This window comes from Neophocaena asiaeorientalis, unplaced genomic scaffold (genome assembly GCF_003031525.2).
Source record: "Neophocaena asiaeorientalis asiaeorientalis breed wild unplaced genomic scaffold, Neophocaena_asiaeorientalis_V1.1 scaffold246, whole genome shotgun sequence".
Lineage (NCBI taxonomy): Eukaryota > Metazoa > Chordata > Mammalia > Artiodactyla > Phocoenidae > Neophocaena > Neophocaena asiaeorientalis.
The window spans coordinates 3,971,382-3,985,782 of NW_020174551.1; the positions used below are offsets into that span (position 1 = coordinate 3,971,382).

At 37.5% G+C, this 14,401-nt stretch overlaps 1 protein-coding gene across 2 annotated transcripts in view; it reads left to right on the forward strand.

The window, feature by feature from the left end:
* The first annotated feature begins 6,642 nt into the window (after positions 1–6,642).
* CDK15 (cyclin dependent kinase 15) overlaps positions 6,643–14,401 on the forward strand; it is an 88,209-nt gene continuing 80,450 nt past the window's right edge. For both annotated transcript variants that reach the window (XM_024757400.1, XM_024757401.1), the window contains exons 1-4: positions 6,643–6,765; positions 7,489–7,638; positions 7,842–7,936; positions 14,203–14,282. In XM_024757400.1, the coding sequence (XP_024613168.1) occupies positions 6,643–6,765; positions 7,489–7,638; positions 7,842–7,936; positions 14,203–14,282 (448 nt within the window). The remainder of the gene's footprint in view (positions 6,766–7,488; positions 7,639–7,841; positions 7,937–14,202; positions 14,283–14,401) is intronic.

The following is a 14,401-nucleotide window of genomic DNA, read 5'->3' on the forward strand; positions in this document are numbered from 1 at the left end:
CACAGGCTCCGGATGCGCAGGCCCAGCGGCCATGGCTCACGGGCCCAGCCGCTCTGCGGCACGTGAGATCTTCCCAGACCGGGGCACGAACCCATGTCCCCTGCATCGGCAGGCGGACTCTCAACCACTGCACCACCAGGGAAGCCCCCGTGTACTTTTTGACGTGACTCCACTGATTTAAGATGAGCCTTGGATAAATTCTTGATAACTTTCTAGATTTCATCCTCCACACATTCAGCCACCACTTCTCCATGGATCCTTGATTCTGTTTAATGGAAAATGGTATTTAGAGATCACAAATTGAGCACCAGGATTGCTCATTTCTGTTGAGTTGTCATTGTTTCTAATATATCTTTTTGGTTGACAGAGTTTGTTTGTTCCTTTTTTTTTTTTTTAGGGAAAAAATCATAATCAAAATCAAAATATGTATACCAATATTTCCAAATCAAATTTAAGATCATATAATTTTTTTTAGATCATATAATGTTTACTTGATTTCTTCAATCTGATATTTATGTTTATTTTCTCTTAAGCTGAAAAGTTTAGTTTCTAATGACATTAGCATAATTACTTACTTGTCTAATCCTAAAATACACCAATAACAGTTTCAAAATAGTAGTAGTAATATTGCTACTATTAGTAAAACTAATGACTACACTTTATTTTCCCACATTTCTTTGCCACAAAATGTAACACACAAAAGCATTTTGCTTTTTTCACTTAACAATATATTTTGGGGCTTCTCTGGTGGTGCAGTGGTTAAGAATCCGCCTGCCAATGCAGGAGACAGGGGTTCGAGCAGCTGGGCCCATGCGCCACAACTACTGAGCCTATGCTCTAGAGCCCGTGAGCCACAACTATGAAGCCCGTGTGCCTAGGGCCCGTGCTCCGCAACAAGAGACGCCACCACAATGAGAGGCCTGCACACTGCAATGAAGAGCCCCTGCTCTCTGCAACTAGAGAAAGCCCACGTGCAACAACAAAGACCCAGCGCAGCCAAAAATTATTTAATTAATTAATTTTAAAAAAGAGAAAAGAATCAAAATAAAATAAAAAATTTTAAAAACCAAAAAAATATATTTTGATGACCACTGCATGTCATTATATAGGGTTTTTTTTCAACTTTTTATACTACTTTGGACTTTTAAAAATTTTTATTGGAGTATAGTTGCTTTACAATGTTGTGTTAGTTTCTTCTCTACAAAGAAGGGAATCAGCTATATGTATACATATATCCCCTCCCTCTTGGACCTCCCTCTCACCCTCCCTCAAGCCTCCCCCCGCAAGCCCACCCATCTAGATAATCACAGAGCACTGAGCGGAGCTCCCTGTGCTATACAGCATGTTCCCACTAGCTATCCAGTTTACATATGGTAGTGTATATATGTCAGTCCTAATCTCCCAATTCGTCCCACCCTCCCCTTCCTGTCCCCATGTCCACACATCTGTTCTCTACGTCTGCGTCTCTATTCCTGTCCTGCAAATAGGTTCACCTGTACCATTTTTCTAGATTCCATGTATCTGTGTTAATATACGATATTTGTTTTTCTCTTTCTGACTTATTTCACTCTGTATGGCAGACTCTAGGTCCATCCACATCTCTACAAATGACCTAATTTCATTCCTTTTTATGACTGAGTAATATTCCATAGTATATTTACACCACATCTTCTTTATCCATTACTCTATCGACATTTAGTTTGCTTCCATGTCCTGGCTATGGTAAACAGAGCTGCAATGAACATTGGGGTACATGACTCTTTTTGAATTATGGTTTTCTTAGGGTATATGCCCAGTAGTGGGATTGCTGGGTCATATGGTAGGTCTATGTTTAGTTTTTTAATGAATGACCATACTGTTCTTCCTAGTGGCTGTATCAATTTACATTCCCATCAACAGAGCAAGAGGTTTCCCTTTTCTTCACACCCTCTCCAGCACTTTTTGTTTGTAGATTTTTTGATGATGGCCATTCTGACTGGTGTGAGGTAATACCTCATTGCAGTTTTGATTTGCATTTCTCTAATAATTTGTGACATTAAGCATCTTTTCATGTGCCTCTTGGCCATCTGTATGTCTTCTTTGGTGAAATGTCTATTTAGGTCTTCTGCCCATTTTTGGATTGGGTTGTTTGTTTTTTTGACATTGAGCTCCATGAGCTGTTTGTATATTTTGGAGATTAATCCTTCTTCAGTTGCTTCATTTGCAAATATTTTCTCCCATTCTGAGGGTTGCCCTTTCATCTTGTTTATGGTTTCCTTTGCTGTGCAAAAGCTTTTAAGTTTCATTAGGTCCCATTTGTTTATTTTTGTTTTTATTTTCATTACTCTAGGAAGTGGGTCAAAAAGATCTTGCTGTGATTTGTGTTACAGTGTTTTTCCTATGTTTTCCTCTAAGAGTTTTACAGTGTCCAGTCATACATTTAGGTCTTTAATCCATTTTGAGTTTATTTTTGTGTATGGTGTTAGGGAGTGTTCTAATTTCATTCTTTTACATGTAGTTGCCCAGTTTTCCCAGCACCACTTATTGAAGAGACTGCCTTTTCCCCATTGTATATTCTTGCCTCCTTTATCATAGATTAGGTGACCATATGTGCGTGGGTTTATCTCTGGGCTTTCTATCCTGTACCATTGATCTATATTTCTGTCTTTGTGCCAGTACCATAGTGTCTTGATTACTGTAGCTTTGTAGTATAATTTGAAGTTGGGGAGCCTGATTCCTCCAGCTCTGTTTTGTTTTTCTCAAGATTCCTTTTGCTATTTGCGGTCTTTTGTGTTTCCATACAAACTGTAAAATTTTTGTTCTAATTCTGTGAAGAATGCCATTGGTAGTTTGATAGGGATTGCATTGAATCTGTAGATTGCTTTGGGTAGTACAGTCATTTTCACAATATTGATTCTTCCAATCCAAGACCATGGTATATCTCTCCATCTGTTTGTATCATCTTTGATTCCTATCATCAGTGTCTTATGGTTTTCTGAGTACAGATCTTTTACCTCCTTAGGTAGGTTTATTCCTAGGTATTTTATTCTTTTTCTTGCAATGGTGAATGAGGTTGTTTCCTTAATTTCTCTTTCTGATCTTTCAATGTTAATGTATATGAATGCAAGGGATTTCTGTGCATTAATTTTGTGTCATGCAACTTTACCAAATTCATTGATTAGTTCTAGTAGTTTTCTGGTGGCATCTTTAGGATTTTCTATGTATAGTATCATATCATCTGCAAACAGTGACAGTTTTACTTCTTCTTTTCCAGTTTGTATTCCTTTTATTTCTTTTTCTTCTCTGATTGCCATGGCTAGGACTTCCAAAATTATGTTGATTAAGAGTGGCAAGAGTGGACATCCTTGTCTTGTTCCTGATCTTAGAGGAAATGCTTTCAGTTTTTCACCATTGAGAATGATGTTTTTTTGTGGGTTTGTCATATATGGCCTTTATTACGTTGAGGTAGGTTCCCTCTGTGCCCACTTTCTGCAGTGATTTTTTTATCATAAATGGGTGTTGAATTTTGTCAAAAGCTTTTCCTGCATCTATTGAGATGATCATATTGTTTTATTCTTCAATTTGTTAATATGGTATATCACAATGATCGATTTGTGTATATTGAAGAATCCTTGCATCCCTGGCATAAATCCCACTTGATCATGGTGTATGATCCTTTTAATGTGTTGTTGCATTCTGTTTGCTAGAATTTTGTTGAGGATTTTTGCATCTATGTTCATCAGTGACATTAGTCTGTAATTTTCTTTTTTTGTAATATCTTTGTCTGTTTTTCACTTAAAAGTATATATTGATGATCACTGCATGTCATTATATAGTGTTTTTTTTTTTTTACAGCTGCACTCCATTGGATGTAGGTGGATTATTTTTAATGTTTCTGACACAGACTTCACATTATTTTTCATGTTAATATCTGTTGAATGTTTAGATTATCTACATATTCTAGAAAGGTTATAATTAGACCAAAATTCCTAATAATCTGGCTAAATCAAATAAAGACAGAATGCAAGATTAGAAAAAGTGCAAACTCTCAACTAAACTTAGCTGTTTGAATACACACCAATTGAGAAAGGAAAAAAGACTCCAAAATTGTAGGGTGGGAGTATCTAGCCTGAAATATTAATAACCTATAATTTACTGCTAATTTAAAAAAAATGGCTACCATTTGTCAACACAGATTCCCTGGAAACAGAACCTCAAGCAAAAGCTTACATGCAGGGCTCCCCTGGTGGCACAGTGGTTAAGAATCCGCCTGCCAGTGCAGGGGACGCGGGTTCGAGCCCTGGTCCGGGAAGATCCCACATGCCGCGGACCAACTAAGCCCGTGAGCCACAACTACTGAGCCTGCATGCCTAGAGCCCGTGCTCCGCAAGAGAAGCCACCACAGTGAGAAGCCCGCCCACACAATGAAGAGCAGCCCCCGCTCACCGCAACTAGAGAAAAGCCCACACGCAGCAACAAAGACCCAACGCAGCCAAAAATAAATAAAATAAATAAATTTATTTAAAAAAAAAAGCTTAAATGCAAACACTTCATTTTGAGGGGGAAGGGTCATAGCAATCCCAGGGAAGCAGAAATGAGAGGGAAAGGGAAGTAAAGGAGGGAAGAAAGGAGAGCATAAATGGAGCATGTTTCTGAGCTGGCTTCAGCTCCACAACAAACATCGCTGGTTTCATAGTGGAAGTCCTTCCGTGGGACTTCCTGCATTCCTCGATTGTGTCACCTGGCCCTTGCAGGTAGTTGCTAGAGAAGCCAGAGCTTCTGTTGGTCCATTCAGACTGGTGGCAAGACACAGGGGTCTCTCCTTGTCAGCTTCTGGTGTGAGGGATCTTTGGTCTATGAGTAAGAGTGGCCATGCTTCAAGACAGCATAGTGGGTTTCTCCCATTAAGAAGCCAACCAGGCCCTGAGGCAGGTCCAGCCAATCTGGAGTGGCACATGAACTGGGTCTGACTCACAATTCAAAATGAAATCATCGAAGTCTTCTGTCCTTATTCAGAAATCTTTGGTAACAAAAATTGTTTATCACAATTTTATCACTAGAAAATACCTTAAGTCATTTCCTTGACTTTAAACAAGACCATAAATTATTTTATTTTTGAAAATTCTGAAGGGTATTTCACAATTTCCCTCAGTAGCCCATTCTAGTATCTAAACATACCGTTTTAAACTTTAAAAAAATCAAACTATTCTGTTTTAGCAACTTGAGACTTAGGTCAATTACCCCTAGGCTAATAAAAATGCTAATCTTTTAAAAATTCTGAAACTTACAATAATTAGAGGGTGATAAAGAATAACTGTCTCAAACCTGGTCTGGGGTATAACTTTTGTATAACAAAATTCACAATCTTTTAGAAAGAAATCAGCATTTCTGATAAAATGTATTACAATCAAATTATGTTCAATTCTAATGGAATTAAACATTTTGAGAAACTAGCTTCTCTCACTCTCTGTTGATTATCAGGCAAAAGTTTAATCGTTTAACAAAATATTTTTTTGTATTAGTGTTAACTAGTCTGTTTGTTGTTGCTGTTGTGTTTACTAAATGTCTCTAATTGGAATGAATCTTTGAATTGACTTGTTTTAGGTCTCTCATGGCAATTTTGAAATGAAACTTCATACATGCTTATAATTAAATTATCTGAAAGGCTTTTCTTGTAAGGTTCAGATATCAAATATATATAAATATTGTTGTGATAATAGACATGACTTCTTTTTTCCTTAATGATTGTGTGTGTGTGTTTATATGTGTCTTATTTTCCATCTCACTCTAATTAGCACATTATAGTGACAATGACCTTAGGAGTCTATGGGAGAGAAAAGTTCTGTTCAAAGACTGCAAACTAGCTTGAGGTAGTTCCTTGACATGTCATGGTATTAATATAGTAAACGTTAATTACATTTATGTGGAAGGAAGGAGGCAGGGCGAGGGGAGGAGAGAGGGAGAGAAGGAGCTATTTCATGCAAACTTCTCTCTCTCCACCATTGTGTAACATTGTTACCTGTTTAGTAATAAGAACAACACAGGTGCTCACTAGATAGTATTTGAATTGGTGAATGAATGAGTACCGTTGGGACTCTTAGTTACACTATTGCTTAAAGGCAAAGAGATGGAGTAGATATCTAGCTTTCTTCCTGTTTTAGGGTTCTGTGGTTTCTTTGACTACTAAAAGTTGGCTAGGTTGCAAATTTATTTTGAAGTCTTAAAAACAAAATACTTTCAGATGAAGGGCAGGGGGAAAATACTCCTCAACATATCCACTTTAGCACCAGGAAAGCCTAATAAATATTATCAATAATATGGATAAGCAATGTAAATTCATAAAAACCGTGAATACCAGTAGCACTAACTTGTGGCTGGAATAAGAACTTTAATTGTGCCAAATTTTATTCTTTCCCAATATTAGCTGTCCTGGTTTCAGTTGCGCACATATGAATGCAGGCGGCCGCCTTTCTGATGTGTAGTTTCTTGCACTGATGAAGAAAAACTGCTGAAGTCATGAGGCTGCTCCAAGCAGAGCCCTCACGTGAGTCATATGAAAGCTCCAGCATTGCTGACCTCTGGCAAAAAGGGAGTGAACAAGGACAGGAGAGGCAGAGGGAGAGAGGTTCAAGTGCCGGGTTTTCTCCTTGAACCTAGAAGATTATGGGCCAAGAGCTGTGTGCAAAGACTCTGCAGCCTGGATGCAGCTGCCATTGCTGTTGGGAGGGAGGAGATGCACACAGCCGTCAGAGGAGTGCTCCGGTGATGATGGAGGCTGCGATCAAGGTATTTGTATTCCAGGAGCAGCATCCTCCTCTATCCATAAACCGAGGGGTTCAGAGGCTCCCTTTCTGTAGCAGGGTCTGGTTTTCCTGCACTAGGTCGAAAGCAATAAAAAGAAAATTCTATTAAAGTCACAGAGAATTTGTGATTGTTGTTATCAAATTTGGAGATTTTCTTTTAAGCCAAAAGGGAAAAATAATCCTATGTTTTGGGCTGCATGAAACTCACTTGACTTGAAGTCGAGAAAGTTATTCTCTTGAAATCTCTGAAGTACTAAATTAGAGAGCTGAACCTCAAAAAGCAAGCTGCAGTAATGGTACCCTACGGATTAAAAATTTCAGTAATTAGTTCATGTTTATTAGCAATGTTATACTAGAAAATTTTTCCCCTAAAAAGAGAAATTAAGGGGACATGAAAAAAAAAAGAGTGTAGGTTTAACAGAGAAAACTTTGAAACCACCCATCAAAGAAATTTAGGTTAACCTAAGTGTTTAAAGACATATTTTTACGTGAAGAGAAAATGTTGTGTTTCAGCAGTTGATATCATTATTTTATTTATTTATTTTTTAAGGAACTGATGTTCAGGAAAGGTGCCTTTTGGGCGTGTAGGAAGCTTGGAAAACATTTGAAGAGTTAACATCAGGCAAATAAAGAAAAAATGGTTTATGCTAGCCATTGAGCCTTGACTTTGCATAAATTTTATTCCTGCACTTTCCTTTTTCTCTAGCTAACAGACCTAAAAGAAGCATCATGTTCCATGACTTCATTTCACCCCAGGGGACTTCAGGCTGTCCGTGCCCGGAAGTTCAAGAGTAAAAGGCCACTGAGTAACAGCGATTCTTTTCAGGAAGAGGATCTGAGTCAGGGTTTTCAGTGGGTGAGTGAGCAGCTGATGTTGATCAAGAATTTAATGTGTGCTTGTCCAGAGAGGCTGGGCCTTATTTCCAGGGCAATTACTGAGCAGACCTTCCCAAGTACATTCTGCAATGCTGTCTAATTTCTCTGGGGGGGGGGAAGGCAACACTAAAAAAATGCTCTTTTCTTCCCCCCCTCTCACTCCTCCTCATTCCCCTTATGCAGAGGAAGAGCCTCGCCTTTGGGGCAGCCTCATCTTACTTGAACTTGGAGAAGCTGGGTGAAGGTTCTTACGCTACAGTTTACAAGGGGATTAGCCGGTGAGTGACTCATTAGCTGGGAGAGACTGGAGATGAGGATTTCACCCCCAGGATTTGACATTATGAAGCCAGCTGACACAGGACAGAAGTTCGGGACCTATGCAAGACCCCATAGTCAATAGGGAAAGACACGATTATTGAAGTAGCCTTGAAAGAAAACAAACTTCTCCTGCCCCAATTAAAATCAGCCCACTAATTTATCAGCTTTTCCTTTTTTTGATTCAATTCAAATTAAACTTTCTCAACTACTGACCCAAAGAACAATTACTGCTCTTCACCTGGTGGGAAGTACAGTTGATAAGGTGTCTCTACAGATATTTTCATATCCCCCCCATTCAGCCCAAAACACAATGACAGAGGTTTGCAATGGCAGCCTTGGGTTTTCTCCTTCCTTCTTCCACTTGGCCTTTGTAGAAGAAACTGAAGTTGGTTTCTACAAAGTATGACATAGTATGCAAAGAATGATTAATCCTGGGTATTCTACACTTGCAATTCTACACAAAATGGCTGGAGAATAAAAAGATTGTTAATCCAGAAAGCAAGTGCCCATTTTGACTAATAAAAACTTTGTTAAACATATTTGGAAGATTCACGAATTCCACAGCTTTTAGTCAAGGTGGGATAGTCAGAAGGTCTGATTTCTTTAATAATATGTTTTCTCCAATGGAGAAAAATAATGGCTCAAAGTAGTTAAATGTTAATTTTTAAAATTTAATATAAATACAAGACTATTATTTATCTTAGGACTTGTGTTATAATTTTTACTTGTTAAAGAGGATTTGGGAGGAGATACCATTTTAAATATATTATGTAAAAACAGGATTTAATTCACTTCCATAAACTATCTTAGGTACTAAGAATATAAAAGGTTTCCTTCAAGGGATTCAGCCTAGTAATAGAATGAAAAATACATTACAAATATATACCCTGTCCAAGTGCACAGAGATATATGTAACAGTGTATTAACTGCAGCAAGATTTATAATAGAAAACGTAAAAACCTGGTTACAAATATCCATTAATGGAGGACTGGCTAAATTATCACTATATAATGAAATAGTATGCAACCATCTAGAGTATAAGATGTATGAAAAGATGCCCAATATTTTATGAGAAACAAGCAAGTTACAGAACAATATAAGATCTCATTTAGAAAAAAAGCACTGTTCATGTACAAATTTGTATGTGCCTAGAGGAATCTGGAAAAATATACAAGGGATTATTAAAAGTAGCTACTTCTAGTGGTTGAAACTGGAATGGAGAAAGGTCACTCAAACTTTTCACTTTATTCCTTACCACAAAAGCATTACATTTATAAGCTTAAAACATATAGAGATAGATGTCAAAAAGGCATTTGATAAATTCAACATCAATTTCTAGTTTTTAAAACTCTGAACAAAATAGGATTAGAATGATAATTACTCATTATGTTATACAATAATTTCAAATCAATAGTCTACATACTTTTTCTTTATTAAATACTAGAGACATCACTATTAAGTTAGAGGTAGGGCAAGGCTGCCCACTATTCTCTGTTGTTAAAGATTATCATAAGCATTCTAGCCAATGCAACGAGGAAAAAAAGACTGAATATAATTTTTGTGGATTATAGAATTGTCTACCTAAAAAAACCCAAAAGAATCGTTTAAGAAACTATTAAAAGTAGTGAGACAGAACAATAAGGTGATCAGTTTACAAAATCAAAATATACTTATCAAAAGTTGTCTTATGTATTAGCAATAACCATTTAATAGAAAATATTGTAGGGGAAATTATTCTCAAAAAGCAACAACAAAAAAATCATTACAATCAAAAATGGGCAGGATTGGGACTTCCCTGGTGGCGCAGTAGTTGGGAACCCACCTGCCAATGCAGGAGACATGGGTTCGATCCCTGGTCCGGGAAGATCCCACATGCCGTGGAGCAAGTAAGTTTGTGTGCCACGGCTGCTGAGCCTGCACTCTGGAGCCCGCGAACCACGGCCACTGAGCCCGTGTGCCACAACTACTGAAGCACATGTGCCTAGAGCCCGTGCTCCGCAACAAGAGAAGCCATCGCAATGAGAAGCCTGTGCACCGCAGCTAAGAGTGGCCCCTGCTCAACGCAACTGGAGAAAGCCCACATGCAGCAGCGAAGACCTAATGCAGCCAAAAATTAAAAAAAAAAAAAAGGCAGGATTTATATAAAGATTTAGTAAGGGATATAAAAGACTTGAAGAAAAAGCCAGAAAGGCATTCATTCATTCTACTCATATTTATTAAGCACCTACTCTGTGCCAGGCACTATTTTAGCCAATAAGGACTCATTGGAAAACAAAAGAGACAAAAATCCCTGCTCTTATGGAGTGTATGTTCTAGTGGGGGTGAGAGAGGCAATAAACAAATGAACTCTTTGACTGAGTTTGTCAAAGAGTGAAAATGCTTTGGAAAAGAATAAAACAGGGAAGAGGAATAGGGAGTGCCAAAGGGGTGTGATGAATTACTATTTTAAATAGTGAGAGAGGAGGCCTCACCGAGAAAGGAACACTTGAACAGAGACTGACAAAGGTGAGACGTGAGCTGTGTGAGTGTGTAGTGGAAGAGAGTTTCAGGCAGAGGGAACAGCAAGTAGCAAATTCCTGAGGCAGGAGCAGGCCTGGCACTGGGCTGGGAGAATGGAAGGATGTGAGGACAGTGAGGAGCTGCAGATGCAATAGGGCCTTATATAGGGTCTTGTAGATCATTTCAGGGACCCTTGTAAGGATATTTGGATTAGAATATCTAGTAGCACAAAGATGTCAATGATTCTGTAATTTAGAGTTTTAATGTATTCTAAATATGTTCAAAAGCCATGATAATTAAAATAGTGTAGCACAAGTATAAGACAGATCAAAGAAATATGATTTGTAAAAGTCCAGAAAAGTCCCAAATCCAAGTATTTTAGTAAGATCTAATATACAATCATGGTGGCATGTCGAATCAGCCGGGAAAATAAATAAATAAATAAACAGTCCAATAAATGGAGTTGGGACGATTGTTAGCAATTTGGAAAAGGTAAATATACAATATAAATTCCCAGTTGATTAAAGAGTTAAATGAAAAAGGAAACATATAAGAGCTAGAAGAATAAACAGGGGAAGTCTGTGTAACTTTTGGACTGGAAAGGTCTGTCTATAAGTAACACTTAAGTCAGAACCTGTAAGGGAAGATTGGACATGTCCATGGTGCCCCATCTATCCAAGTATGTTCTAGGGACCCCCCCCAGTTCTGAGACACCTTAATAGAAGTTTCACTGAAACCATTACCATTGTGCAATTGACACGGGTAACCCTAGAACAAAATAAAATGTGATCCTTTATTGTAGGTGCTCTCAGCATCTTTAAAATGTTGATGTATACCATGACTCTCTAAAAAAGATGAAGAGGGCTTCCCTGGTGGCACAGTGGTTGGGAGTCCGCCTGCCAATGCAGGGACACGGGTTCGTGTCCTGGTCCGGGAGGATCCCTCATGCCGTGGAGCGGCTGGGCCCGTGGGCCATGGCCGCTGGGCCTGCGCGTCCGGGGCCCATGCTCCACAACAGGAGAGGCCACGGCAGTGAGAGGCCCATGTACCACAAAATAAATAAATTTTTTAAAAAAATTAAAAAGATGAAGAAAAATTTTAAAGTATAAAGCATTTTCTAAACATATTTGAACAGAAAAATTTAGGGTAGGGGATAGGGAGAATTTCACAGAGCTATGTTCTGGGTAAAACATTTTGGAAAATACTGAGCATCATAAAAATTTTTAAGTTTAAAATTTCAAAGATATGATAAGGCAAACAAAAGAAATTGGTGAAAAGTATATGCAAAATATTTCAATAAAAAATGGGCAAACAGGTAAACCACAAAAGAACAGAAAAGACCAATAACGTTATGAAAACTCAGTTCCACAATTATTTAAAGGAATAGAAATTAAAGTGTGATAATCCTTTTTACCTATTAAATAGGCCAAAAAATGAAGATAAAAACATGCCCCCCAAAAAGAAGTCCCACATTTATGGGGATATGTCAAAAATACCTAGGAGCCAACTGAAAAAGCTCCCAAAGAACAAAGGTGGAAAAATTTGAGCAACAAAATTAATAAAATAGTATTTATTGGGTTGTAACCCAAAGTATAAAGTGACTATGAGTCCATAGTGCTGTAAATAAGTGGTTCAGTTAATTAATAAATGGGAGAGAAGAGACAAATTTCCAGATAATTTATGCAGATAACCCACCCTCAAGGTGGTGGAGCATAACTTTCCAGTGCTTAAGTGTGGGCTACTCATAGTGACATTCTTCCAAAGTTCAGTATGGAAGGGGGTGGGGGGAGAATAACTTTACAGTGAAGAAACCTGATAAGTATTACCTGAGCCAGGTGATTAAGGCCACATCAAAAGCCATAAGTTTTGATGACAATATGTACCTTTAATATGATGTGATGAAACCAAAACCCATAACTGTGGTCTAATCATAAGAAAAACATCAGAAAAATTCCAATAGAGCGGTATCCTACAAAATACTTGACCAGTACTCCTCAGAACCTTTAATGTCATCAAAAACAAGGAATGTCTGGGAAACTGTCACAGCCAAGAGGAGCCTAAAGAGACATGACAACTAAATGCAATGTGGTGTCCTAGAAGAGATCCTGGAATAGAAAAGGGACATCAGGTAAAAACTAAAGAAATCCTGGTAATCATATTGCAATATGTAAATGTATCAAATCAGTTTTTTCTCCCATGTTGAACATTTCAGCTATTTCTATTTTTTTCTATTGTAACTAACACAGTGAATGATACCTTTCATGTACTTGGAATTATTGAAATCTTTGTTAAGCAACTGAGAAAAATTCCTGAGTGTGGTAGTTTTATGGCTTTTCACACATATGATCATGTTGCATTTCCCCAAATTTTACCAATTTACAATGCAACCCCCAACAAGCAATACAATTTTACTGCAAAAAAAAAAACCTAAATAATTCCTAATAAACTAAGGGCTTTAGTTAATAATAATGTATCAATGTTGGCTCATTAATTTTAACAAATGTATCATACTGATATAAGATGTTAACAACAGAGGAAACTGGATGTGAGGTATATGAGGATTTTCTGTACTATCTTCTCAACTTTTCTGTCAATCTAAAACTGTTCTAAAATATGAAATCTTAAAGCAACAGCAACAACAAAAAACAAACAATGCTGCCCGCTGTTGGCGAGAGGGTGCTAGAATGGCCAGGCTCACGACCAGTTAGTGCTGTGATCACTCTGCGGCACAATGTGGGAACATGTGTTCAAAACAATAAAAATTTGTGCACTGCATACTCTTTGAGTTAGCAATTCCACCACGACCCTAAGAAAATAACAGAGGCTGTATGAAAAGATTTATCTACAAATATGAACAAATATGATCGTCCAGGCATTTTTATAATAGCCAAAAGTTAGAAACAATGTTAAAATATTTGGAATTGGCAAAATACATTGTACATATTTATATGATGAAATGTTACTATTAAATGTCAAATAATACAAGAATGACTAACAGAAAAAGTTAAATGGAGGAAAAACAGGTTCCTAATAATATGATGTGAATCCCACTGTATTAAAAACAATATAGTTATACTTACATTAAAATCTTCTCTGTTCTCTGGCATTTAGCTTACATCAGCAAACAGAACAATGAATAAGGGGAGAGTAAGAGATGAAGAGAGAGAGAATGGTGGGACTGGACAGGTCAGGTAGCACCTAGGAGGCAATTGTAAGAATTTGGCTTTTATTCAGAATGAAATGTGGAGATGACGGTGGGTTTTGAGCACAGAAGTGACTTGTTTTGACTTTCACTTTAAAAAAGATGCCCTGGGCTACTGTTGGAAGTAGACAGTAGGGGTACAAACATATAAGCAGAAAGACTGCTAGGAGGTCATTACAATAATTCAGATGAAAAATAAGAATGGCTCAAACAAGTGCACAAAGGGAAATCAAAGAAACAGTATACATCAAAATATGAAGCTGGCTTTGTTGGGTTATTTTTTTCTGTGCTTTCCCATATTCTCCATTTTTTCTGTAATAAATATATATCACTTTGGTAAAGAGAAAACAATGGCTTGTTATATACATATCACTTTTTAAACTTCTTTATTTTGAGAAAATTGTACATTTCATATACTGGAATAAATTTTGAAGGAAAGCTACTTTTGTTAAACCATCCTTAGTATAAATTGCTGCTATGGGCCATGTCAACAAATCTGTGTCCTTTCCCCCCCAACTCTTCTAGGATAAATGGACAACTTGTGGCTTTAAAAGTCATCAGCATGAATGCAGAGGAAGGAGTCCCATTTACAGCCATCCGGGAAGGTAAGAACAGTAGAGTGGACCCAAGAGATATTTTAAGTTTCTGATTTGATAAAAATGCATTGAGCCTATCCATTCAACATCTAGCTTTTTTTTTTTTTTTTTTTTTTTTTTTTTTTTGG